Genomic DNA, 24,518 nt, shown 5'->3' with positions numbered 1-24,518 from the left:
GTGACATTCCCATTTGCAGCAATTAACCCAGTGCTAAGTGATACTTAGGAAACTGAGGAAAGGAAATGCCAAGAAAACACAGGCCTGAAAGTCCTGGCTACAACAATTAACAAGGAAAGGGGCGGGGGGGGGGGGATACTGCTTTGCATAAAAGGGAGGTATTGGCTGTAATACTGTATGCGGTGCAGTCATTAACCCCTCCTGATCCCCAAAAGCAGCCATTAACTTTGCTGGGTAGACTTATACTTGAGTCAATAAAAAAATCCAGCTTAAGAGGGTTGAATATTGGAGTCGACTTATACAAGAGATCGAATTGTATTTGAGTATACTGTATACAGTAACTGTTTATCTCATCAGTTTATTTTCACCTCGGGTCCCCTTTAACTTTTAGGGATTTTGGAATCATGACTGGCATCCGAATATCCGACGAATTCAGAGATAAATAGGGTTTGGTAGGAAAATTAATTAAGTTTATCCGCACCCTTTATCAGCCTAAGTGTGCCCACCGATCCAATTTTACCGATTCAGTTTCAATACTGTTGATGTGGCAATTGACAGCAAAAAAATCAGATCATTGATCAATTTGTTTTTTGGATCGATACTATCTGATATGATTGGATTGATGATCATTTTTATTCCATTTATTGCCCTGATTGATGCTTTCCAATAATTTCCTTCTAATCACAATTATCAGATTGGGAGATCGATCGTTTGGTAAAATTGGAACATTTAAGATGCCCATCAACAATGAAATTTTGGTTGTACAATCTTACCACATCTATGTAGCATGAGGAACTACTAAAAGTATTAATTCAAAGCATATTCACTCAGCTTGCCCTTCGACTACACAGATTTGGTAAGAATTTACATTGGTGATTGTATTGCGGGTGGTCACCTTAAGGCTTTGCTCACATCTAAAATCAATATCGCAGACGCCAGCGTTTTGTGAGTGATTTTTTCCCTCCTCCCGGCGCTTTCCTGCGCGCTACGATTTTGTGTACAGTGCTTTTCAAAGAGATTTTGCGGAGCGATTTGTTTTTTTACTTCCTGACGCAAGTCAGGAAGTGATTTATTCGACCCGGGAAAGAATAAATACAATGTGTTTATTCTTAAAAACCCCAAACGCAATCACCGCACAAAGCGATTTTGCAAAATCGTCCTAAAAATGGTACATGCATCGCTTTGCTGAGCGGAAAGCTGACGAAACACTCAGATATGAACTAGCCCATAAGGATTCATTGCACTAGCGATTGATAGGGCGTTTTTTAAAATCGCCAGCGCTAAAAAAAACCACGCAAAACGCCCTAGTTGTGAAGGAGCCTTTAGTCATGTCGATACAGGAGGTAGTCTGTGTAAAGCTGGCCACTAATGGTCCAATTTCTAGCGAAAAATCATTCGAGCGATAAGAAATTCTGATCGGATTGGTTGTAAATAATCACCATTGGTGGACACAATCGATTATAAATGAGTGAAAAAAATGTCGCCCGAATGAATTTTCGTCGAACGAACATTTGGATTTTCCTGGTGGTCGTGATAGATAGGAAGCAATGATTGGTTAGTTGATGGTGTAGTGAACGATTTTTGGTCCGATCAGAATTTCTGATCGCTCGAACGATTTTTCGCTAGAAATTGGACCGTTAGTGGCCAGCTTAAGAATAGATCAGCACACTGGTCTGAGGTCCAAAACCCCATAATCAGTCTGAAGGTGGCCACTAACGGTCCAATTTCTAGCAAAAAATCGTTAGAGCGATCAGAAATTCTGATCGGACGAAAAATCGTTTACTACACCATCAACTAACCAATCATTGCTTCCTATCTATCACAACCAGCAAGAAAATCCAAATTTTCGTTCGCCGAAAATTCATTCGGGCGACATTTTTTTCACTCGTTCATAATCGATTGTGTCCACCAATGGAGATTATTTACAACCAATCCGATCAGAATTTCTGATCGCTCGAACGATTTTTCGCTAGAAATTGGACCGTTAGTGGCCACCTTGATAATCATCACACAGGACTCCCATAGATGTAGTAAATTCACTATGGAACGTATAAGAATCTTTATACTTGTGATGATGCTGACAGACACCCCTCCCCTGTGGTTCCTTCCAGCCAAGAACTCACATGAGTATGGTGAGGAGATGACAGTCATGAGCACCTTCCCTCCTCCAGAGGTGCCGATCTGCTCCGTATATCCAGATGAGGGCTCTGCACTGACCAGTTTCCAGATCTCCTGCCTCCATCCATGCGCTGCCACTGACTCCTGCGCCACTGATGACCGCCTCTCTCTCACGTATTGCTTCTACCCTAAGCCAGGTATGTGTCCTTCTGGAAGAAATACTACTTCCTTTCTGATCAGCTGAGTAACAGATGAACTATTAGCAATAAAAACACCTTAAAGAGGAACTCTAACCCAGGATTGAACTTCATTGCAATCAGTAGCTGATACCCCCTTCCCCACTGGAAAATCATTTTCTCCTATAGATCGTAAGGGGGAGGGGGGGGGGTCTGTATAGCTGATATTGTGGCATTGTGGTGAAACCCCTCCCACAGTGTGATGGTCCTGACAGTTTGCTGTGTATGAACCATGTTGCATTGTAGGAAATAACAGCAAGCAAGCATTATTTCCTGTAACGAACATTCTGTACAGATCACCTGCCAGTAGTAAAAATGTCACCGCCTGTGATAAATTTCAGAATGTAAATCAAGGAGAGAGAAGATTTTACATTGGGCAAACACTGCATAAATAATTTATAAATGAAAATTGTAAACAATACGCAATTTTAATAACTATTTTCACTGCAGTTACTCTTTAAAGTATACCAGCGACCTCATACAGTACAGATTTGATACTAACCCGGGGCTTCCTCCCGCCCCATAAACACATGTGAGTCCCTCGCCATCCTCCCACGGTCTGTCGTTCAGCCGCGATCAGCCCCGGGAACATGCTCAGTCGGGTCCAGTCTGGGTCTTCAGCTCATGCGCGGACCTCCCGCCCATGCGAAGTAGACCCAGACTAACGCGATTGAGCCAGTTACTGGGGCTGATCGTGGCTGAACGGCAGACGGAGGACGGTGGAGGACAGCTGATCCTCTCTCTCAGAAAGGCATATGTTTTAAGGTATGTGCGCTTCTGCATTCTTTCTCTGCATTCGGATTTGCATTTTTGTATGCGTTAAGGTTACGCTTACTTTTTTCTTGCATTTTTCATGCATTCGTGTTTTGAATCATCTCTCTTTTTAACAAGAGGAAAACTGCAGTATCAGGTGTATTTTTTACACAAAAAATGCATCCAAATCACATTTGTTTTTTGATCTCCAATAGGAAAGCATTGCATGTGATTTGCATTCAGTATGTGGGAAGAAGGAATTTGCTGTTTGATTTTAAAACGCACATAGAATTACATTGGAATAAACCACCAATGCAATTTTTGTGCAGTTCGTGGACTTCCATTGTATGCGATTTTTAATGCGATTTCACATACATTTCTGCTACACAGTAAAATGCATGCAATTGAAATAGGTGTGTGCTTTAGATTATTTTTTTTTTTTTAAATAGCATAAGTGTGTAGCAAAAGTTGCTAGGGATGGTCAGTGAGATGTTAATAATATAAGCATTTTGGACTGGAACCTCTCATATGCAGCAGCTGTCTTCCAGCTGAGAGTTATGTGGACTAAAGCTTTGCAGGGAAGGAAACCTGTACTTATTCCTGGGTTCTCTGGCCTCAGTAGCAGTTCACTGGACAAACCTCATGTCTGTACAGCACAGGCAGAGCCAGGACAAGGTCCTCCAGTACCCAAGACTGAGACACCAAAGTGCGCCCCACCATCCCTCCCACCTCAGCTGTCACACACTGATTGCTATTAACTTAGAGGCGCCCAAGGGCCCCAAACACCTTAATTTACCTTTTCTCAACCTTTTACCCTGGAGGAACCCTGCAAATAACGTTTGGATCCCAAGAAACCCCTCCAAACAATGTTTTGATCTCAATGAACACCTGCATTTAATTTGCAGGAGGCATGGTCTTCAGTGGTGCTCATCCAATATCCGGGTATCCGAACTACCCAGATAATCCGAACTTTTTCCACTATCCAAACTTTGAATAGGAATTCGGATATCTTTGTAAATCCGAATAGCACTATCCGAGCAAACTCGGATTTCTATGTGAAAATCCAAAATCTGGGCGGATAGTTAGTTTGGATATCTGAGCAGAAGCAAAAATCGCCTTCAATGGCAAAAATCCCTTTCGGAGGCAGAGAGAGAGAGAGAGAGAGAGAGAGAGAGAGACTTTTGGAAGCATTTTAAGCCTTTTTCAGGTCACTTCCGGTTTTCTATTCGGATATCCGAATCCGACTGGATATCTAGGATATTGGGTTCGGATATCCGATTTTACTCGGATACCAAAAAGTTTGGATTCGGATATCCGATTCAGATCCGGATATCTGGGTATCCAGATCCGAATTCAATTCGGATTTTGAAAAGGGGTATCCGAGCAGCACTGACCTTCTATTACACTGCCCCTTGTTGTACTGTTTCCTTATCCTATTGCTTTTTATTAATGTGCTCATTATTTCAACCCCCAATTTAGTGCTTATTTTTACAGTACCCCCTATTATAATGTGCACAATGGGGGGAAATGCCAAGGAACCCCTGCAGAGTACTCAAGGAACCCTGGCGTTTTAGAGAACTCTAGTTGAGAAAGCCTGTGGTCTGAAACTCTGACATATCATTCAATAAAATTGTCTTTTCCTACTTTTTATTACTCATACAGTTATCATATTTGCTTTTTGTGCATAAGTAATATTGTCTATTTACAAATTACACGTTTCCAAAGTGAAGTCTTGCCCTGAAACCTGCCATTGTATTTTATTCAAACTGCTTTTTATTATATATTAACATCTTCTAATGAGCTGTTTGTGTGCTTGAAGCACAGAGAGCTTCACAGAGAGCTCCTTTTCACCTGTTACACTGTGTTTACACACATGTATCAACATTGGAATGCAAACAACGATACTGTTATCTCCAGTTTGGATGCGGATTTGAAGCTGAATAGCAGGACAAAGTGCTTTGTTTAACCTTTTCAGTGATGTTCTGCTAAAAAAAAAAAAATTGGGATAGTAGCTTTCAAGCTGTGAAGAATCTTTTAAAGCAGAGTAGAAATGCTGACTTTCAGACCACTTTAATCTCTAGTTATCTGGCTTGCAGTATGCCCTTTTCTTATTTCAATAGGGGAATGATCCTACACTAAACCCTGAGGCTGAAGCCTCTCTCGCCTCTGCCTCGGCCTGAGCACAGGATAACACAGTGCGCTGAACATAGGCTAGATTCACACCAGCATTAGACTCCCTGGTAGCAGTCACACTGGTGGATAAAGTGGGCAATCTATTGGCGTTGCATTCGGTAGCCACCACTTGCAGCATCTTTTGGTCATCTTACAGGCATGCAATATGGACACCACACTACTGCTGCACAAATATTAGGAAGCAATGTGAAGCAACAATATGGCGTCCATTCCCAATGTTTGCGAATGCTAGTGTGAATCTGGCCCAATAGCTGCAGGTGGCTTCAGTGCTGAGCAACGTTAGTAGATCACAGTCATATAAGCAACTGCACATAGCGTTTACATTTCATATTTTCTGATTTCTTTTAGAATCTCAGCTGTATTGTGGCCCTAATGGAGAGCTGCCCTCAGTATATTTACCACTTGGAGAAGAAGACAGCGGCTTTATGCTAAATATCACTGTCACCGTCACCAACAATTTTGGTGATTCTGTCAACACCACTGTGCACGTTAAGGTGAGCCATTCAACTATGGACAAATAAAGGACTTTTCTGGATAAGTGTGACTGAAAACCGCCAATCTTCATCAAAAAAGGGGACAGTTTCTTGTTTTAGGAAGTTTGAGGTTTTATAGTTGGATCGTCTATAAAACAAAATCCATTTTGGGGGGGGGGGGGGGGGGGTGAGGGGAGGGGTCCATCTAAAGTTTTCACCTGTAGAAGTTGTCTGTTTGAATAAGTCAGGAAATAAGTAGAACGGTAAAGTATGGACAATACAGCTTTAAGGACAATAGTGATGTCTTGTACAATCTGTACTGTGCATTGACATAGAGGACCCTGCGAGGCCCCGAAACAATCATTGGCTAAACGTTCAGATGCTGTGTTTGGTGGTGGAACAATAAAACGCAGTTCCTGAATAGCGGTTTGTGGCTCCTTCTTATTGAAATACAATGCAATGTCTGACGCAGAAAATGCTTATCCACATTTCAGGGGATGTGAATAAAATTCTTGAAAGTCCATTAAATTTACCTCATGATACACGTGAGTTACCTCACCAAGGCTGGAGTAAAGTAGAGAGCGGAAGAGAACCCGCCTGATCTAGTAACAAAGGAATGATTACATTTTTTTAAATAAGCGTCTGCCATTAAGTGGTAGAGATATCTGATGCTTTCCTGGGTCATATAAGAATGTAGTAGCAATAATGGATGAAATGTTAGTGGATTAGACCCCAAGGTGAGCGCTGTTAAAACAGCGCAGGAGATTTGAGTGCAGCCAGCGCCACCATAGGCCGTAATAGGAATTACAGCTATAGCAGCGCACAGTGAGTAACTTCGGCGCCATCAGAAGATGGAGCTTAAGTTACTTTTAAACCACTGTAATTCATCTGTCAGCGATAGCAGGAAGCCGAATTACATCATTCCCTACTATCTACTTTAACCTGGAAAGTGAATAGTAATTAACGCTGCCAGGGCTGCAGGAGCAAGGTAAGCCGTATATCGGCTTTATCCTGCGGCGAAGTCTCACGGTGGCCAATTCGCGTCAATGACTTATCTTTATTAGAGAGAACTTCCATCCTACAATGCCCAGCTTGACCTCTGACCCAGAGTCAGCTGATTACTGGCATTCACAAAACAGTGTGTCCCAACGAGAATGCAGGTTCACAGATGCCAATACTATAAAATTCTGTCCACACCTATTTGCTAAAAGGAAGATGATCCTGTTATAATATACTATGGGCTTGATTCACAAAGCGGTGCTAACAGTTAGCACGCTGGTGAAAAGCCCTTTATCACGCCTAAACTCAGTTTAGGTGTGATAAGTTTAGGCGTGATAAGTTTAGGCGTGATAAGTTTAGGTGTGATAACTATAGCACCAACTGGGTTAGCACCGCAGTGCACAGCTGATCAAAAGTTTTGCGCTAGCAAAGTCTGGTGTACTTCGCATGGAGTTTAATGGCGCTGCTTTGCGTGCGGGACTTTGCACGCGATCTAAACTTATCTAAACTTATCACACCTAAACTTATCACACCTAAACTTATCACTAGAGATGTGGCGAACGGTTCCCGAACCGTTCGCCGGCGAACATCTCTAAATTCATGGGCCTCTTACTACTTCCGGGTCGCAATGACCCGGAGTAGTACGCCTGCGCTGCCCAGCGGAGCGCGTCCTAGATCGCGCTCCCGTTGCCGGGCACTCTCTGCGCATGTGCGTGACGTCATGAGTGACGTCACGCTCATGCGCAGAGAGCGCCCGGCAACAGGAGCGCGATCTAGGACGCGCTCCGCCGGGCAGCGCAGGCGTACTACTCCGGGTCATTGCGACCCGGAAGTAGTAAGAGGCCCAGAGAGGTTCGCCAGGCGAACTGTTCGGCCCAACTCTACTTATCACGCCTAAAATGGCTTTTCACCAGCGTGGTGCAATGGTTAGCAGCCTAAAGTTACTAACTGGGTTAGCACCGCTTTGTGATTCGAGCCCTATGACTACATCCTACAATTACTCCAAATAACATGGAAATGTAGTAAAACAATGACACAAAAAATAAAGATTCCAAATGTAATGTAAATCATAAATACTAATGATTACTATGATTAATTATCATGGATTCATTGTAGTTACCGTATTTTTTCCTTATTTTTCCAAATACACCTAAGGTGCCCATAGACTTAATGATTATGGGCAGATTCGACAAAGAGACAAGTTTATCTCTAATCGAATCTGATTAAAGATACATTTGTCTTTTTGTTGATTCTGCCCATATATTACAGGCCGATTCCCGTCCGATTTCAGCATGAAATCTTTAGGGAATGTATAAATGTTCCCCCCAGTGTGTGCATTTATACATTACCTGTCCTGTAGCAGCCTCCGCGAGGTGTCCGTAACCTCTGGGCGGCTCTCCGTACACGCTACTGGCGCATAGCGTCTGACGTCAGCCAGTAGCGTGTCTGACACGCCAGTAGCGGGTACGGAGAGCCGCCCGGAGGATTACGGACACAGTGCGGAGGCTGCTACAGGACAGGTAACGTATAAATGCACATATGGGGGGGCACATTTATACATTGCGGTGGCAGCGGCGGGGGCTTTCGTCATCTCGTCTCTCGTTCCGAAATCGGCCGCTGTATCACCGCACACCCGACCAACCAACTTCGGCCCGACATCTTGCAGCATGCGCGATCGACCATGTGACCAATTTCCGTCCCGAAATTGGTCGCTTTGTCGATAGTGCATGCACTTGGCTGCACCAATTTTCATCCGATTCAATTATAATAATCGAATTGGATGGTCGATTGGCTGCCAAGTTGCCAGATGTATGGCCGCCTTTACTCTATGTAATAGATTGTAAGCTCGCAAGCGCAGGGCTCTCTCCGGCTTTTGTGTCTTGAAAATTATTATACATTTTATTTATCATGTTACTTTTATCACTGTCATTACCAATTCTGTATTCTGTATAATTTTTGTATTTTGTCACTAATGATGTATCTTGTATATTGGTGTACACCATTGTCTGTATTATTATGTACCCCATGTTCGTTTCTTACTCTGTACAGCACCACAGAATATGTTGGCGCTTTATAAATCAATAATAATAATAGCACACTACTTACTACAGTGATAACTTACTACCACTAGAACCACGGGAGTTGTTGCACACATGCCCCTTTTAGGGGGCCGCGGGATCTTTGGTTTAAACTTAAGCGAGGACCCCCTACCCCCCTCCCTCCCTGAAAGTCAATCTCCGTGTTGTCAACTACGCTGGCCTCCTCTCTATCTTGCGCGTGTTATTTGTAGAGGCATGCATCGGGGCTGAAGACTGCATGGTGGTGCAGCCTCCGCCCGCCGGGACAGGTAAGTGAGCAATGCAGCTACATGTGCAGGGGCCCCTGGAAGCAGTGGGGGAGACCACCTGGCGGGGTCAGGCGGCCCCTGCAGCAGTCAGGAGGCCCTGTGGCAATTGCCCCCTTTGCCTGTATAGCAGCACAGGCCCTGGTTGCATATTTCCTTTATCTCTGTCTTGGTAGGGGTACTTCAGCATTTGTAATGTTTGAGAATCCACGCTTTGGCATTTTTAGAGCATTAGATATTTTTATAGCTTTCATTGTTTCCCCAGGTAACACATGGAGAAAAGGACCCCGAGAATTTATCACTGGTTCTTTCTGAGAGGTCAGCTGACTTGTTAAAGGACGAGGATGGCAGACGTTCATTAATTCAATTGTACAAATCTGTATCTTCTGTCCTAAATCAAGAAACTACTGGCAATGATCTCAGTACTTCACAACAGAAGGACAGCAAGAAAGAGGTCTGATTGACTTTGACGTATTAGGACTGAACTTGCATACACATTAACTTGTTTTTTAGACTTTTCCTCGATGAAACTGGGACAGTCCAGCAAAATGCTTTAGGAATAAAGTCTTCTATTTAGCATAGTGTGTACGACCATCATTGTGGAGTGGGGGTCATTTTCGCTCTTTTTCTTATACCATAATCATGGGCATAATTATTTGGGTGCCTTTTGTAATATCCATTTGAACCCATTCTATTTTGCTTAGTTCTTGACACCCTGTCCCCTTAGTTAGAGCTGGTCCACACTAGGTCCGGAAACGTATCCGTGGCTGCGTTTTTCAAACCTGATGAAAAACGGAGTCCCGGATACTAATGTTCAAAATAGCAGCCAGCCTCACCCAAGTAAAAAACGGATCCGTCTGCGTTTGCGGGGACCCGTTTTCAAAACCTGAACGGAAGGTCCGGATCTGATGCATTTTCACGCAACGGATCAGGACCACGGATACACGCAGGGGTAGTGAAAGCAATGAGAAAACGCATCTCCAGCTCCACAGGCAAAAAACTGATGTGAAAACGGATAGCCTGAGCTTTATGATTGGCCCAAAAAAAATCCTCCCACTCCTTCCTAATGATGGAGAGGTTTTCTGTCAGGGAAAAACTGAACGGAAACTGATGCAAAACTGATGCACTTTCATCAGTTTGCAGTATGGTGGGTACTTCCCCTGATCCGGACTGCAGTGTCCGTCCTGCAACTGTGTCTAGTGTGGACCCAGTCTTAATGTCTACTACCAGCATCCCCTAATCTGGAGCCAGAGGGTAGGTTTAAGAGAATGACCAAGACTCCCAGACTGCAACCAGTAAGAGGGTGGTATAAAGGCTCTTGTCCCTGAAGTTCCACAAGTGGTTGCCTATGTATTTGACAGACTAAAAATTGTGAGTAGAAAATACATTTATCACATCTCTACATCCAATTTTTGTGGTAATAAACCAGATCTGTCTCCCAGAGCGGTCTCTTTTTTTTTTTTTTTTTTTTTTAAGAGGTGTGTGTTAATATGTGAGGCAGTCCATCTGTACAGTGTTCATTCGATACAATCTTGATTGTACAATTTTACCATTTCTGTGTGATGAGGGACCACTTAACGTATCCATGCAAAGTATATTTACTAAGTTTACCTCTCTACTACATAGATTTGGTAAGACTGTACAATCAAGATTGTAAGATTAGTAGGCACCTTAAAGGATACCAGAGCCCAAAAAAAGATGAGAAACACAGGAGCAGGCATGTTTGGTGAGCTGTTCTGATGCTCACCATTCCACCCATTCTCTTATCTGCCGCCTCCTGTACCTGGAATTGCCCCATGGCCCCTTCCAGTCGACTTGGTCAGCAAGCATTGCGTCTTTTCTGACTGGGCTGCACACAACCACAGCTGGGAGCAGTCTGCACATGCGCAGTTGCGTGCAGTGGTACATGTGCAGCCCGGCCAGAAATGACACAACGCTTCTTGACCAAGCTGCAATTCCAGGTACAGGAGGGGGTTCTGGTATCCTTTAAGTATCATTGTGTGTATATTTTCCAGTAAGTCCATGCCATGCACTAATCCATGCCATGCACTGATGAGGATCAAACAATCCGAAACAGTCTGTATGCATGTTGGATTATTATGGCTCTGTACAAATTAACAAGCTGACACATCATTGCATTCCAGCGGTTCTGGAGGTGGGTTTAGCTTCTAAGGGTACAATGGTTAATTTTCATATATTCAGCAGTGGTGCCTGGGAGACATCTCGAGCTCACTCCAACCTGAATTATCGCAAATTCTTTCTGTTTTAGGAAAGCAAACTTTTGTTTTTCTTAACATCTTAGTAAGGGGGCTTTTAGGACCATTGTAGTCCCTTACACACTCCAATGAGTTCTGGGTCACCATGAGCTTGCTGGTTAGTCTTTTCCAGTAAGTGACTTGCTAAACTACAGATCAGTAAGTAAAACCTGATTTTTTCCCCTTTCAGCTAAGAGAAGTAATGCTCACAGCGCTCTCTAGTGTTAATGTCACATCATTGCACACAGCTCTGGAGATGTCCGAGGTGCTGAAAGACATTACAATGAAAAGTGAAGAACTGTCTGCTTCAGCTCAGGTGAGCGTTTCTCCCCCCCCCCCCCCCCTACGGTCTTCTAATAATATCAGTGTTTTAAAGCAAACCTGTGCTAAATGTTCCTACACTTGTTCTTATCTCTGCCATGTTCAAATTACATTGGTTTACTATCGCACAATGTCCTCTCACCTTGCTGAACAGAGCTATGGATTTCTGTTTCATGGGGCTGGTGTATTCCTTTACAAATTCTGGAAATCACCTTACCTACAAAGCTGACATTCCTGATTGAGGTCTTACTGCTCCTACATTCACTAAAGTGTTAACTCTGCCTCTGAGCTCCCCGTACAGGAATTTGTTTACACTAGAGGGGCACACCAGGGCCCAACACTCAGGTTTTCCTTATGTTTTTGAGTAATAATAAAATAGCAAGGGACCTTACTCATGGCTGTGGGGTGAACAGACAACTTTTACTTCAGATATTGATAGAGATTCAGTCTATGTCTGTTCACTTATGGCCTAAATGGAAGGAAGATGTAATCCAACCAACCCCCAAGGCATATGCTAAGAGCATAAAAGGAACTTGGCACCACTGCCACCAAATGGAGAGGCAATTGTATAGTGCCTGAAGTGTGTGTCAGTGAAAAGTGGGCAGGGTCATGGCAGTTGGTGAGCATGGCCCAATAATGTGTGTGAAACTAGCAGGGCTGTAACTAAAATCATTTGCAGTATAGTTCCCAAACAACATAATTAGGCAGCAAGTCCGTTTAAACCACCATCGTTATGTAGAATATCCTCTGCAAACAGCATAAGGGCCTATTCACACTATAAATCGTAAAACGGTAGCGATTAGCGCTACCATTTTGCGCTGGAGACTTTATCGGAATTAAGCGGTAAAATCACTGCTCGCACTTCCGTGATTCACAGCAATCGCGATCAGTGCTTTTTTAAGCACTGTACCACAATCACTCCAGAATTAGGGCAAAATGCTGCATGTAATGCATTTTGTGATTGGCGCCAATCGTGGGTGATTTGCGATTAGCGCCAATCGCGGTAGTGAGATCACTGCCATATACTTTCTTATTGCGCTAGCACTTTAAAAAGAGCCAGCGCTTCGGTGATTAGCGAGAATCACCCACTAATCACCGTAGTGTGAATGGGCCCAAATAATGCATCACGTTCCCCAAAACAGCATAAACAAGCAATATACCCAACTCCCCAAAAATAAACAAATGCAGCTTGTTTAACCCAAGGTCCCAAATGACATTAGTCAGTAATTGGATCATAAAGTTAGCATCAGGTGAAGCAGAGCAGCACATATCACTCCGCCTCATCTAAGCCTGTGATTATAGAAAGCCTTAGCGTGTGGTGGGACGCCGCTTCCTCCTCCCTGGCCACACATAGAAGCTGAAGCTGGACTATTTAGGCCTGTGGAAAGATCTAAGCACTGCTGCTAAGTATTTGGGGCCTTTCACACCAAACAGGTAAAATCTGAAAACCCTGATTACTAAGCTATTAGATGGTAGTGTTAGATCGGTATCCGAAGGCAGACTTTATTCTCCTGTACTCTTTGCTGAGTTGAGACTTTTAGTAAATGCACCATGCAGCCCTGAGATTACAAGAATGTGCAATTCATGTATTCTGTTCTTTCCAATAAGGTGGACGCCATTTCTGTGCTGAGAGATGTCAGCCATTCCTTATTAACTGTAAGTAATGAGCAAGACCAAAGCAAGGAAACAACAGCTAAATACTTGTTCAGTGCCATGAGTAATGTGCTGGAAGCCACTGCAAGGAACGACAGCTCCTCAGTCAGTAAGGTAAGTCTCTGATAGGCAATGAACCTTCTTTATCCATCAATGGTATTCCAGACATAAAGAGGTTGATTCACTTAACCGTGCTAACTCCCAGCACGGGCACGCTAGCGTTTTGCGCGCGTTATAATGTGCCAAGCGGTTTTCACGCACAATCGTGAATTTTCGCATGCAAACGCACATTTTTACACGTAAATTTGCGGTTGCGCCCGAAAACCTTTACGCGCATTATAACGTGCGCAAAACGCTAGCACTGCCGTGCTATGAGTTAGCACAGTTTAGTAAATCAACCCCAAAGTATTTTACCACAACTTAAATTATGCCCATAGAGGGCTATGTTAACTTGTACTAGCAAGTCTGATGTTGCACGTCGCTTTCTGGTCCATTGACCCCCCCTTCCCCCGTTCCACATTCCTGGATCTCTTCTTCAGTCAAAATTTCCCCCAGTGGTAACCAACAGTTCAGAAATGCGTTTGCGCAGCGAGAGTAATTGCTCATCCGCTAGCATTTTCTTTCACTGCGCATGTGTGGTTCGGAACTTTTACTGCGCATGTGTGGTTCTGAACTTTACTGCGCATGTGTGGTTCTGAACTTTACTGCGCATGTGTGGTTCTGAACTTTCACTGTGCATGTATGGTTTGGAACTTTCACTGCGCAAGTGTGGTTCGTAACTTTAACTGCGCATGTGTGGTTTGGAACGTTCACTACGCTTGTGCGGTTCAGAATGTTCACTGTGCATGGTTAGTTCAGAACTTTCACTGCGCATGTGTGTTTTGGATCTTTCTGAGCCGGTGTGGTTTGAAACTTTCTGCGCATGTGTGGTTTGGAACTTTTTGAGCATGTGTGATTTGGAACTTTCTGCGCATGTGTGGTTTCAAACTTTTTTAGCATGTGTGGTTTGGAACTTGCATATGCACAATTAACAATCGCTTGTTGACGCTCAGCTAAACATCTTGGAGGCTGGGAAAAGAGGAGTACCAAGGATGGGGAAGTGGGGAGGGGGAACCAAAGCAAATGAGCAGCTTCAGGCTTGTTAGTACAAGGTAACATAGCTCTCTATAGGCTTAATTCAGTTGTTTATGGGACGATTCAGGGGTGCTTTTAGGCTAAAACCACAATCAAGAAACTATTAATGCTATTCACAAATGCAATAAGAAATACAAAAATAGTCAATGACTTGCAACGTACCCCCTGATCAAAAATGCAGTTATAGGCCTAGTGCACACCAGAGCGGTTCGGCTGAGGTTTGCGATCCGCTTGCGGGTGCGGATCCGCTAGGGTAATGTAATTCAATGGGCTGGTGCACACCAGAGCGGGAGGCGTTTTGCAGAAACGCATACTCCCGGGCTGCTGCAGATTTTGGATTGCGGATGCGTTTCTGCCTCAATGTTAAGTATAGGAAAAACGCAAACCGCTCTGAAAAACAGCACTTCAGAGCGGTTTGCCAGGCGTTTTTTGTTACTGTTTGAATAGTAGCTGTTCAGTAACAGCTTTACTGTAACAATACATGAAATCTACTACACCAAAAACGATTCACAAAACCGCAAAATGCTAGGCGAAACGCTACAGAAAAATAAGAAAAAGCGTTTCAAAATCTGCTAGCATTTTGCGGATCTGCTAGCGTTTTTTGGTGTGCACCAGGCCATACTGCTGCTTCTTGTAGTGACTAAGAGGTGTATGCAGTAAACTGCATCAAGCAGGATTTCCCTGCGTAAAGTCTTACCACACAATGGGGCTGATTCACAAAGCTTTTCTGTTGAATTACCTCACCTTACTTATTAACTCACAATTTATCCCTCCTTAAATGACTTAGATCATGATTTATCTCTCCTTATCTGACCTAATGCATGGATTATCTCTCCTTATTTGACTTGACTCATGATTTACCTCTCCTTATCTGTTTTAACTCGCGACATATCTTTCCTTATTTGACCTAACTCATGGTTTATCTGTGGAACGGGTCCGGTGGTTCTTGTAAGGGACCGATAGCACCTTCAGTAAATGTATCCCTTTTTGTTGTTTTAGGTATCTTTTTGTATTGACCTGTGGAAGCAGGCCAAGACCTGTAAAATGTGTTGTCAATTTTTTGAATAAACATTTTCCCAATTGAACTATTGTCTGTATCTTCTCGAGAGGTAAGCAATTACCTCTTGTTAACATGTTGTGTTTTAAAGTTTTAACACCCATATATTTTGGGTGCCTCCACCCCACCCCTCTATCATGGTTTATCACTTATTTGACTTAATCCAAGATTTAGCTCTCCTTGGGCTTGATTCACTAAGACAAATAGCATGCCTTATCAGAGATAACACGCCTTATCAGAGTAGCATAGCAAACTTATGCCTGCTAAGGGCCTGTACACACTGAAAAACGCAAGCAAAATCGCAAGCGCATGCGTTTTTAAAGTGCATGTAGTTTTAAAAACGCATGCGCTTTTGCCTGCGTTTTGTGTGCGTTTGCGTTTTTCGTGTAATTGCTGATTGGCTAAAGAATCCTTTTTTTTTTTTTTTTTTCTAGTTTACATTTCAACAGGAATCAGGAGATTGCAGAGTCTTCTGGGATACTGACTTCTGAAAAACGCAGGCAAAAACGCAAGCGCATGCGTTTTTAATGCGTTTTTCATGCGCTGCGCTTAAAAAAGCGCAGCAGGCACTGCGATTGCGTTTTTCTAAAAACGCATCGCACCAGTGTGTACAGGTCATCACGATTTTCATTCTTTTTCAAAAGACCTTGCGATTTTAAAAACGCAGCGCAAGCGCAGCAGTGTGTACAGGCCCTAATTGGCAATGACGAGAGCTCCACTTGTCCTGCACTGAGTCCCTGCGGGTTCGTAGCGCTCACTATGCTACTCTGATAAGGCGTGTTAACTTTGATAAGGCATCCTATTTGTCTTAGTGAATCAAGCCCCTTATCTGTTTATCTCATGTATTAGCTCTCCTTAAAGTTAAGGTGAAAAATAAGTAAGCTTTGTGAATCAACCCCAATTAGTAGAGCAGCATGCAATCCATTACATGCAATGCATTACGTTCTACTCATTGTGCATACAATTTTATGCAGCATGTTATTCTGATTAAACACAATTTAGTGCATACACCACTAGGTATCCAAAGACTTTCAAGTCAGTCACCTGATCAAACTTTTGCATGAGAACACGGGATGTCACGCTCAATGTTTGCATGATAAATCACTTAACTATTTTGCTTCTGTCTTGAAGAGCATTTTAAGGCAACTGTGAAGTTTGCTACATATTGTCTGTCTGATGATCACAATGTGCACCTAACAATAACTTCTCTCCATGCAGACTGCAGTCTCACAGACGTTACTGAGTGCAGTGGACAATCTGCAGAGTGCATTGCTTGTTGGAAAACTCCCAGATAATGAGCCTACTGTGCTGGTGGCCCCATCTGCCACCATGTATATAAACAGGTGAGTCCTTAAAGAAGAGGATAATTTTTTCGGCGCCTGTCTGCAGCAGGGTAAAGGTGGCAGCTGCATGGGGTTAGGGGACCCCACCATGTCTCCTTTTCCCTCTTTGCCATTTGGGTACACTTGTCACATCATAGTAGACAATTATTAAGACAATCTAGTCCAGGTTTGCTGGATCCAGGGCCGGATTTGTACTTTTTACCGCCCAAGGCCAATGTCCCCAGCTGCCCCCTGCAGTAAAGGTAGCGAGATGACCCCTCCCCCCTTCACTCTAGTATAGGTAACCAGATGACCCCTCCCCCTTTCCCACCAGTATAGGTAGCCAGATGACTCCCTTTATCCCTCCTTTCCCCACCTCCTTCAGTATAGGTAGCCAGTTTGCCTTCACACCGCAGCAGCCATCAGCTCATCTTCAGTGCAGAAGCTTCCTCTTCCTTTCCATCTCCAATGCTGCCCAAGTCCATAGCCGCCAGCCACAATGCAAACATGCATAGAGAGCAAGGTGGCTGCTGCACAGGCGGCTAGCAGCAGAGTACCGCGGTCAGGCGCTCATCTGATCTCCCTGCATTGCAGCATTTGCAAGCTTGCAAATGCACCAGGTTAGCCTGCTGCTTTGGTGCCCTTGCTCCTGTGATGCCATAGGCCATGGCCTAAATCCGGCCCTGGCTGGATCATATAGGCTCTCCGCTGCTCCTGGAAAGCTCCATTGCTTTCTAGCCTTTACAAATCAGGGTGGAGCGATCTGTGCATGCAGATCATTGCAGTGATTGCACAGGAACAGAAGTGAAGTATGGGTGTCTTGCAGCGGCGTAGCTAAGGAGCTATGGGCCCCGGTGCAAGTTTTACATGAGGCCCCCCAAGCACTCTATACATAATTGATACGACGCACCAAAACCTGCCAAGGATATCCACAGTGTCAGAGGTGCAAGAAGGGGATGGGGAACAGTTTGTTAATGATTACTACTATTTAATGCATCTATAGAAGTGATTATTACCAGCACAGGGCCAATAGAGAGCTAATATTTTGCTTAAGGGAGGGCCCATCTGACCCAAGGGCCCCGATGAGGTTGCTACCTCTGCAACCCCTATTGCTATGTCACTGGTGTCTTGGCACCCTGTAGGAAAAGACACAGGAGACAAAAGACAGGAGCTCAATAGTGTGGTATGTTGAGTGTGATCGTAAATAAAATAGGACACTACTCACAAAGGAGGGTAACCGACCACAGAAAGCAGGTGGAGACAATTAACCCAACTCCACTCGGGGTGGTCCTCACGGACCTAGATTCGGTCGCTCTCCTAGAAAAGAAAGGGGACAGATGTCCACTATGGTGAAGACCACGTGTGTTCTGTCTCCACCCCTCGAACAGGGTATGTACGGGGGTATGGTATGCACAATTTGGAGAAAATAGGCGTCCTGCTGGATAAAAACTTTTAAAAGCAGTTTAAAATTGAAAAGAAATGAGTTTGCTTACCTCAATGACAAAATCTTTGTAATAGCAAAAGATTTTATTTAGCACAGGTAACACGTTTCACGGGTCTGAGGCCGCTTCCTCAGGCCAATAACAGTGCCAAATGCAAAATTCAATTCAGCATAGGGAGCCTCTCAGAAGAACAGAAGACTACTTTGTAGGAAATACTGAGGTCCAGACAATGGATTTTAAAGTGAATAACAGTGTTTATTTACAAGCGTGATATATACGGCGATTAGCGGGCTATTCCCGCTAATCGCCAAATCGCTAGCGCAATTATAACCCTATGGTAATGATCTCACTGCCGATCGCGGGCGTTTCACCATTAACGTCAAAATCGCAAAATGTGTTACTTGCAGCATTTGCAGTTCTCGAGCGCTTACGGTACAGTGCGTAAACAAGCGTTGATCACAATCGGCGGGAATCACGTGTGCAGTACGTTAATTTTACAGTGTACAGTAATTTTACTGCGCTAATCGCGGTAAAATCACCCACGCAAAAAGGTAGCGCTGCTACTTTGTAGTATGAATGGCCCTGACTTGGTTTGAGAATGCTTTACAGTACAGGCTAAATGTTTTGTGAAATTTTGACTTTTTATACAAGCAACATCTTGATATACAAACACAGAACAGGGGCATTACATCATCACAACTGAGTCGATAGTTCTTCTCCATTTTAGGCTGAAGGATTGTTCTTACTCTGATTGTAGGGACTGTTCCAAATCCTCAAAAGTAGGCAAAAGCAACTGTCATGGTATAAGTTTCATATTAAAGCTACACACAAAAAAAGGTTGGGGTGAGCCACCAGATAGCAATGATTCTGTTAGTTATAATGAAACTTTTGGTTTTTATTTTATTTTTTTTATACAGGGCAGTACTTTGTATTACATATTTTTCTCTAACTGTTCTTGGATCGTGGAACGAATCACTTGCGTTTACATTAATGCTTATGGGGAAATTCGCTTTGATATAAGAGTGCTTTGGATTACAAGCATGTTTTTAGAACCAATTATGCTTGCAAACCAAGGTTCCACTGTATATCCACAGCCAATCACTCAGTGCACCACAGAATCCAGAATGACAATTCTATTGCAAATATATACAAGGCAAAGTTACAAGCACAGATTCACATGGATATTTGTACACAAACGTAATCACAGAATCAGCATGCAAGGATGGTCAGACAAGCAGAGGATCAAAAAACAGGAAGCCAAACGATGCAAACAACAGGCAAAGAGTAGCAGATGGTCAATACCATGGAATCAAATAACTAGGTACAGGATGCAGGAACGGGTGACCACACACACGCAGGCACGCACACACTTTTCAGGCGAAAAGATCTGGCAGTTCACTGATAGCAGAGGCACATCTTAAAGAGAACCCGAGGTGGGTTTGAAGAATATTATCTGCATACAGAGGCTGGATCTGCCTATACAGCCCAGCCTCTGTTGCTATCCCAAACCCCCCTAAGGTCCCCCTGCACTCTGCAATCCCTCATAAATCACAGCCACGCTGCTGACAAACAGCTTCTCAGAGCTGGCTGTGTTTATCTCTATAGTGTCAGTCTGCTGCTCTCCCCGCCTCCTGCAGAACTCCAGTCCCCGCCTGCATCCCTTCCCTCCCTGCTGATTGGAGGGAAGGGATGGGGGCAGGGACCGGAGCTATGCAGGAGGCGGGGGAGCAGCTGAGACTGACACTATAGATGTAAACACAGCCTCACAACACGGCTGTGATTTATGAGGGATTGCAGAGTGCAGGGGGACCTTAGCGGGGTTTGGGATAGCAACAGAGGCTGGGCTGTATAGTCACATCCAGCCTCTGTATGCAGATAACATTCTTTAAACACACCTCGGGTTCTCTTTAAATAGGTTGTCTGATGGTCATTCTGGAAAGAAAGGGCAAAAGCGATCCTGTACAAATTGCTGCACCACCAATTATGAATGTAACAAAACTTTATTGGACATTCTACAAAAACATCATAAAAACATTAAAACAGTTACTGTAACCAGCAAATCACCACAATGTGGTATAATGTGGGAAAACAGATACACAAATGCCTCACCTCCTATATCTCAAATAGACCCTAATGGCTGCCAACAAGGTACTCAAAGTGGGTTCATGAGATTGAGCCCACCATTGGGTATGTGAGACCCAGGTCTGAGCTAATAGTCTGAAATTGAATAATAAGGGTGGATTCCACCAGGGAAGGATCTCCTATAAACCACCATGAGAATGAAATCAAAAAAGTGCTAAGTGCATGACAATATGCTCATGAGTCATGAGAATTGATAACCATAAACATATATGGACAGTGCATATAGGGATCATGGATCCCAAAGTATTAAGGGATATACATACGTGGCCCAGAATGATGAGTGCAGGCGGCCATGGAGTGAGGGTGGAGGGAGGCACACAGGACGCTCCACGCGTGGCGTGGTTCAAAAGGACCACTTCCTCAGGAGCGGTGCATTGTGGGCAAAGATCTGCTTAAGGGCTAAAATCTCGGAGAAACCAGCCTGCTGATTGGGCGGCTGGCTTGAATGGGCGTGGAGATGGCGTGGCGTGCATCAAGGCTGGGTGGCGTGTGCACAATGTATCAATGGGCGGTGCATGGGAACGGGATTGCGTGCGTATAATATACGTCAAAGAAGGGTAATGTGATGGACGCGGCTGTGAAGCCGTTTACGCATGCGCGTCCAATGGAAATGGAGCGCACGTCAATAACGGAAGTTCAACAAACGTGTGATCGTCAGGGACATGGATGGGAGGCTTGGAAATCCAAGCCCTCCCACCGCTGAAACGCAATTCGAAACTGTACGTTCCCAAATGCGCACACTCATCTAATTCAACCAAGTCCTCGCTATGCGGGATGAGTTTTAGTCAATGCCTAATATGTCTAAAGCGCCCAAACAACAATTAAAAAGAAAAACATTTAAGCAAAACATGCAAAAAGCTTAGTGTAATACATTATGGTATTAAATCTTAAACAAGGATTATGTATATATAGAAACGAAACATTGCATGTTACTGTTGTATATAAAAATTGTTATAAATTGTTATAAATTTACACAAAGTATATCCTGATGGCACAACATGGCGAGAGAAGAAAGATATCAGTAATGTTACACTAATGAGAAGAAAATTGCCTAACAATCATATGCAGCGGGCACAAGAATTTCAGCGTCCATTCACTGCATGTATAAAAAGCACCATATATAGTGTCCATATATCCTGGAATAGCATATCCATGGAGTTGGGAATAGGGGAAGGAGAATATCACAGATTCCCTTGGGGTGGAGAGGATAAAGAGGGAGAAGGTGTCGTAACTCAGGCAATCACTCGCAAGTGTGTTCTTCCATGATTGAACCAATGGAGGCAATAGTGGATTATACGTTGAGAGGGCCGTGAGCAGATTTCCCAGGTCCCAGAGGATCTAGATGAGAAAATATATTTACTTATATGATTTATTTAGCTCCAAAAAGGAGCAAAGCATTTCATATACACACATATATACACAAAGTGACATATGTCAGTGAAAAAGGTGGCTGCGGTCCACTCACCAAGGGCCACTGCCACCACACCCCCACAAAGATTACCATGGTACATGTTTGTGTACTTGTGCTTACTACACAATGTATAAATTTCTGCGGAGGTAAGCGCAGACCACTTTGATTTATCCCTCACTTTGTGGGGGTGTGGTGGCAGTGGCCCTTGGTGAGTGGACCGCAGCCACCTTTTTGACTGACATATGTCACTTTGTGTATATATGTGTGTATATGAAATGCTTTGCTCCTTTTTGGAGCTAAATAAATCATATAAGTATCTTATATCTCCGAGATTTTAGCCCTTAAGCAGATCTTTGCCCACAATGCACCGCTCCTGAGGAAGTGGTCCTTTTAAACCACGCCACGCGTGGAGCGTCCTGTGTGCCTCCCTCCACCCTCACTCCATGGCCGCCTGCACTCATCATTCTGGGCCACGTATGTATATCCCTTAATACTTTGGGGATCCATGATCCCTATATGCACTGTCCATATATGTTTATGGTTATCAATTCTCATGACTCATGAGCATATTGTCATGCACTTAGCACTTTTTTGATTTCATTCTCACGGTGGTTTATAGGAGATCCTTCCCTGGTGGAATCCACCCTTATTATTCAATTTCAGACTATTAGCTCAGACCCGGGTCTCACATACCCAATGGTGGGCTCAATCTCATGAACCCACTTTGAGTACCTTGTTGGCAGCCATTAGGGTCTATTTGAGATATAGGAGGTGAGGCATTTGTGTATCTGTTTTCCCACATTATACCGCATTGTGGTGATTTGCTGGTTACAGTAACTGGTTACAGTAACTGTTTTAATGTTTTTATGATGTTTTTGTAGAATGTCCAATAAAGTTTTGTTACATTCATAATTGGTGGTGCAGCAATTTGTACAGGATCGCTTTTGCCCTTTCTTTCCAGAAACTCCTCTTTTGGTCCTGTAGCTAGCACACCATGTAATTATACAGCTCATACTCGGAGTGCGGATGCAACCATCTCTTTTTGTATTGTCTGATGGTCATGTGACCATTCAGGATGTCCAGAGAGTTCCCCCTGCAGGTGAGCTGAAGAAGTGCATAGCTTGCAACTTGAAAAGGGAACATTTGCCGGTGAACAGTGGAAGTCCATACAAATGTCCTTAAAGTGGATTCGAGATGAACTTTTATACATTGCATAATTGTGTACCTTACATATAGTTTATAGGGCATTCCTCAAGCCAAATACTTTTTTTTTTAATACTCTAATTCCCTATAAACTAAACAAGCCTCGCCCACAGCTTCTCCAAAACGCCAAGGTACTCAGACCCACTTAGCAAGGGCTTAAGGGAGCTCAGTCTGGGCAGGAGGAGGAGGAGCTTATTAGCCAGAGATTTCAGAGGCAGAGAGGGGGGGGGGGTGAATGCTTCACAGGCTGAGGGGTGGAGATGCAGTTGCAGATTACCTATGTAATGATGACAAACAGAATATGGCCGCTCTCATTGTATCACAGAAATAAATCATCATAAACTGTTGAAGCTGTATGCAGCCAGATTTGCTGTGTAAACTATCTAAACTTTAGATAAGATATATAGACAAGTTACTTGTTATAGTTAGTTTTTCATCTCGGATCCACTTTAAGCGCTTCCACCAGAAGGATACCAAAAGGTATTCTGATTGTGACACAGGAACACAGGGACTGAGCTTGGTGGCATAGATTGTGAGTAGATAGCATTAAGTGGCACTAATACTGAAAAGGCAACAGCAATGCTTGTAGCAATGGTGACACATAGTTTAATTTACCAGTGGTGTGGGTGCAGCCTTTCCAGTTGGCTCCTTGGCACTGGCTTACAGTCCCTAATAAGAAATCCGTCCCTGTGTACATTTGTCTCAGCTGTCTACTCAGCTTTCACCTTGGAATTATCCTGTAACATTGCATTGCTTGTGTGTCAGGCTGCAACTAGACCAGGTGGAGGACACATCCGTGAATGTACAAGACATCAGCACAGCGGCCTTCCACCTCCCCTCAGTCTCTGCTATGAATATTCCTCTGGACAGACATGAAGCATTAGATCTTCGGGCAAGTATAAAATATCATCATCATCATCATCAATAACTGATATCAGAAGCCTAGATGTTTGGAGGTCCAGTTACAGGAAATATGAAGTAAACTATAACTATTGCAGTGGCTCACATGATATTCATAGATATAGTGATGGGCTCTATACCTCTCATTTTAAGATACTATTTTAACTCCTTAAAGACCCTGTCTAGCCAATTTCTTTTTTTTATTTTATTGATGTGGCCTCCTCCTCCTCCTACTAGGCTACCGTTGATTAGAAATAATCTAAAACCCTTAATTTTAATGTGTTTGGTGGATGCATGTGTCTACCACTGAGTTTCGTGGATATCATTTTCTGTTTCCTCCCTTGATGCTCTTAGTTCTAAGAAGGGAGCTGTGGTTGAGGTACTGCTCACTCTCCTGCCAATCAGGAAGCAGGAGAAGAGCATGGCTGACCTGCCACTCACCCTTCCTCCAAGATGGGTCTATGGAGGTGTGGAGAGGCGGGCCAAGATGGGATGGGCTAACTACCTATGTCTTCCAAGGACAGTCGTCCATCACTGGGGAACCAAAAGTGACAGTGGCAAT

At 43.7% G+C, this 24,518-nt stretch overlaps 1 protein-coding gene across 2 annotated transcripts in view; it reads left to right on the top strand.

Moving 5' to 3' along the window:
• The window catches only part of LOC137539266 (polycystin-1-like protein 2), a 134,370-nt gene that overhangs the window by 14,261 nt on the left and 95,591 nt on the right, over positions 1 to 24,518 (top strand). For both annotated transcript variants that reach the window (XR_011024971.1, XM_068261822.1), the window contains 7 exons: positions 2,112 to 2,315; positions 5,649 to 5,794; positions 9,382 to 9,570; positions 11,562 to 11,687; positions 13,301 to 13,459; positions 16,755 to 16,879; positions 23,822 to 23,948. Coding sequence is in view for 1 of the 2 variants with exons in the window: in XM_068261822.1 (XP_068117923.1) it covers positions 2,112 to 2,315; positions 5,649 to 5,794; positions 9,382 to 9,570; positions 11,562 to 11,687; positions 13,301 to 13,459; positions 16,755 to 16,879; positions 23,822 to 23,948 (1,076 nt within the window). In the remaining variant the exon portion in view is untranslated. The remainder of the gene's footprint in view (positions 1 to 2,111; positions 2,316 to 5,648; positions 5,795 to 9,381; positions 9,571 to 11,561; positions 11,688 to 13,300; positions 13,460 to 16,754; positions 16,880 to 23,821; positions 23,949 to 24,518) is intronic.

This window comes from Hyperolius riggenbachi, chromosome 11 (assembly GCF_040937935.1).
Source record: "Hyperolius riggenbachi isolate aHypRig1 chromosome 11, aHypRig1.pri, whole genome shotgun sequence".
NCBI lineage: Eukaryota > Metazoa > Chordata > Amphibia > Anura > Hyperoliidae > Hyperolius > Hyperolius riggenbachi.
Note: the sequence above shows the minus strand (reverse complement) of the source record. Positions and strands in the feature narration are given on the sequence as shown.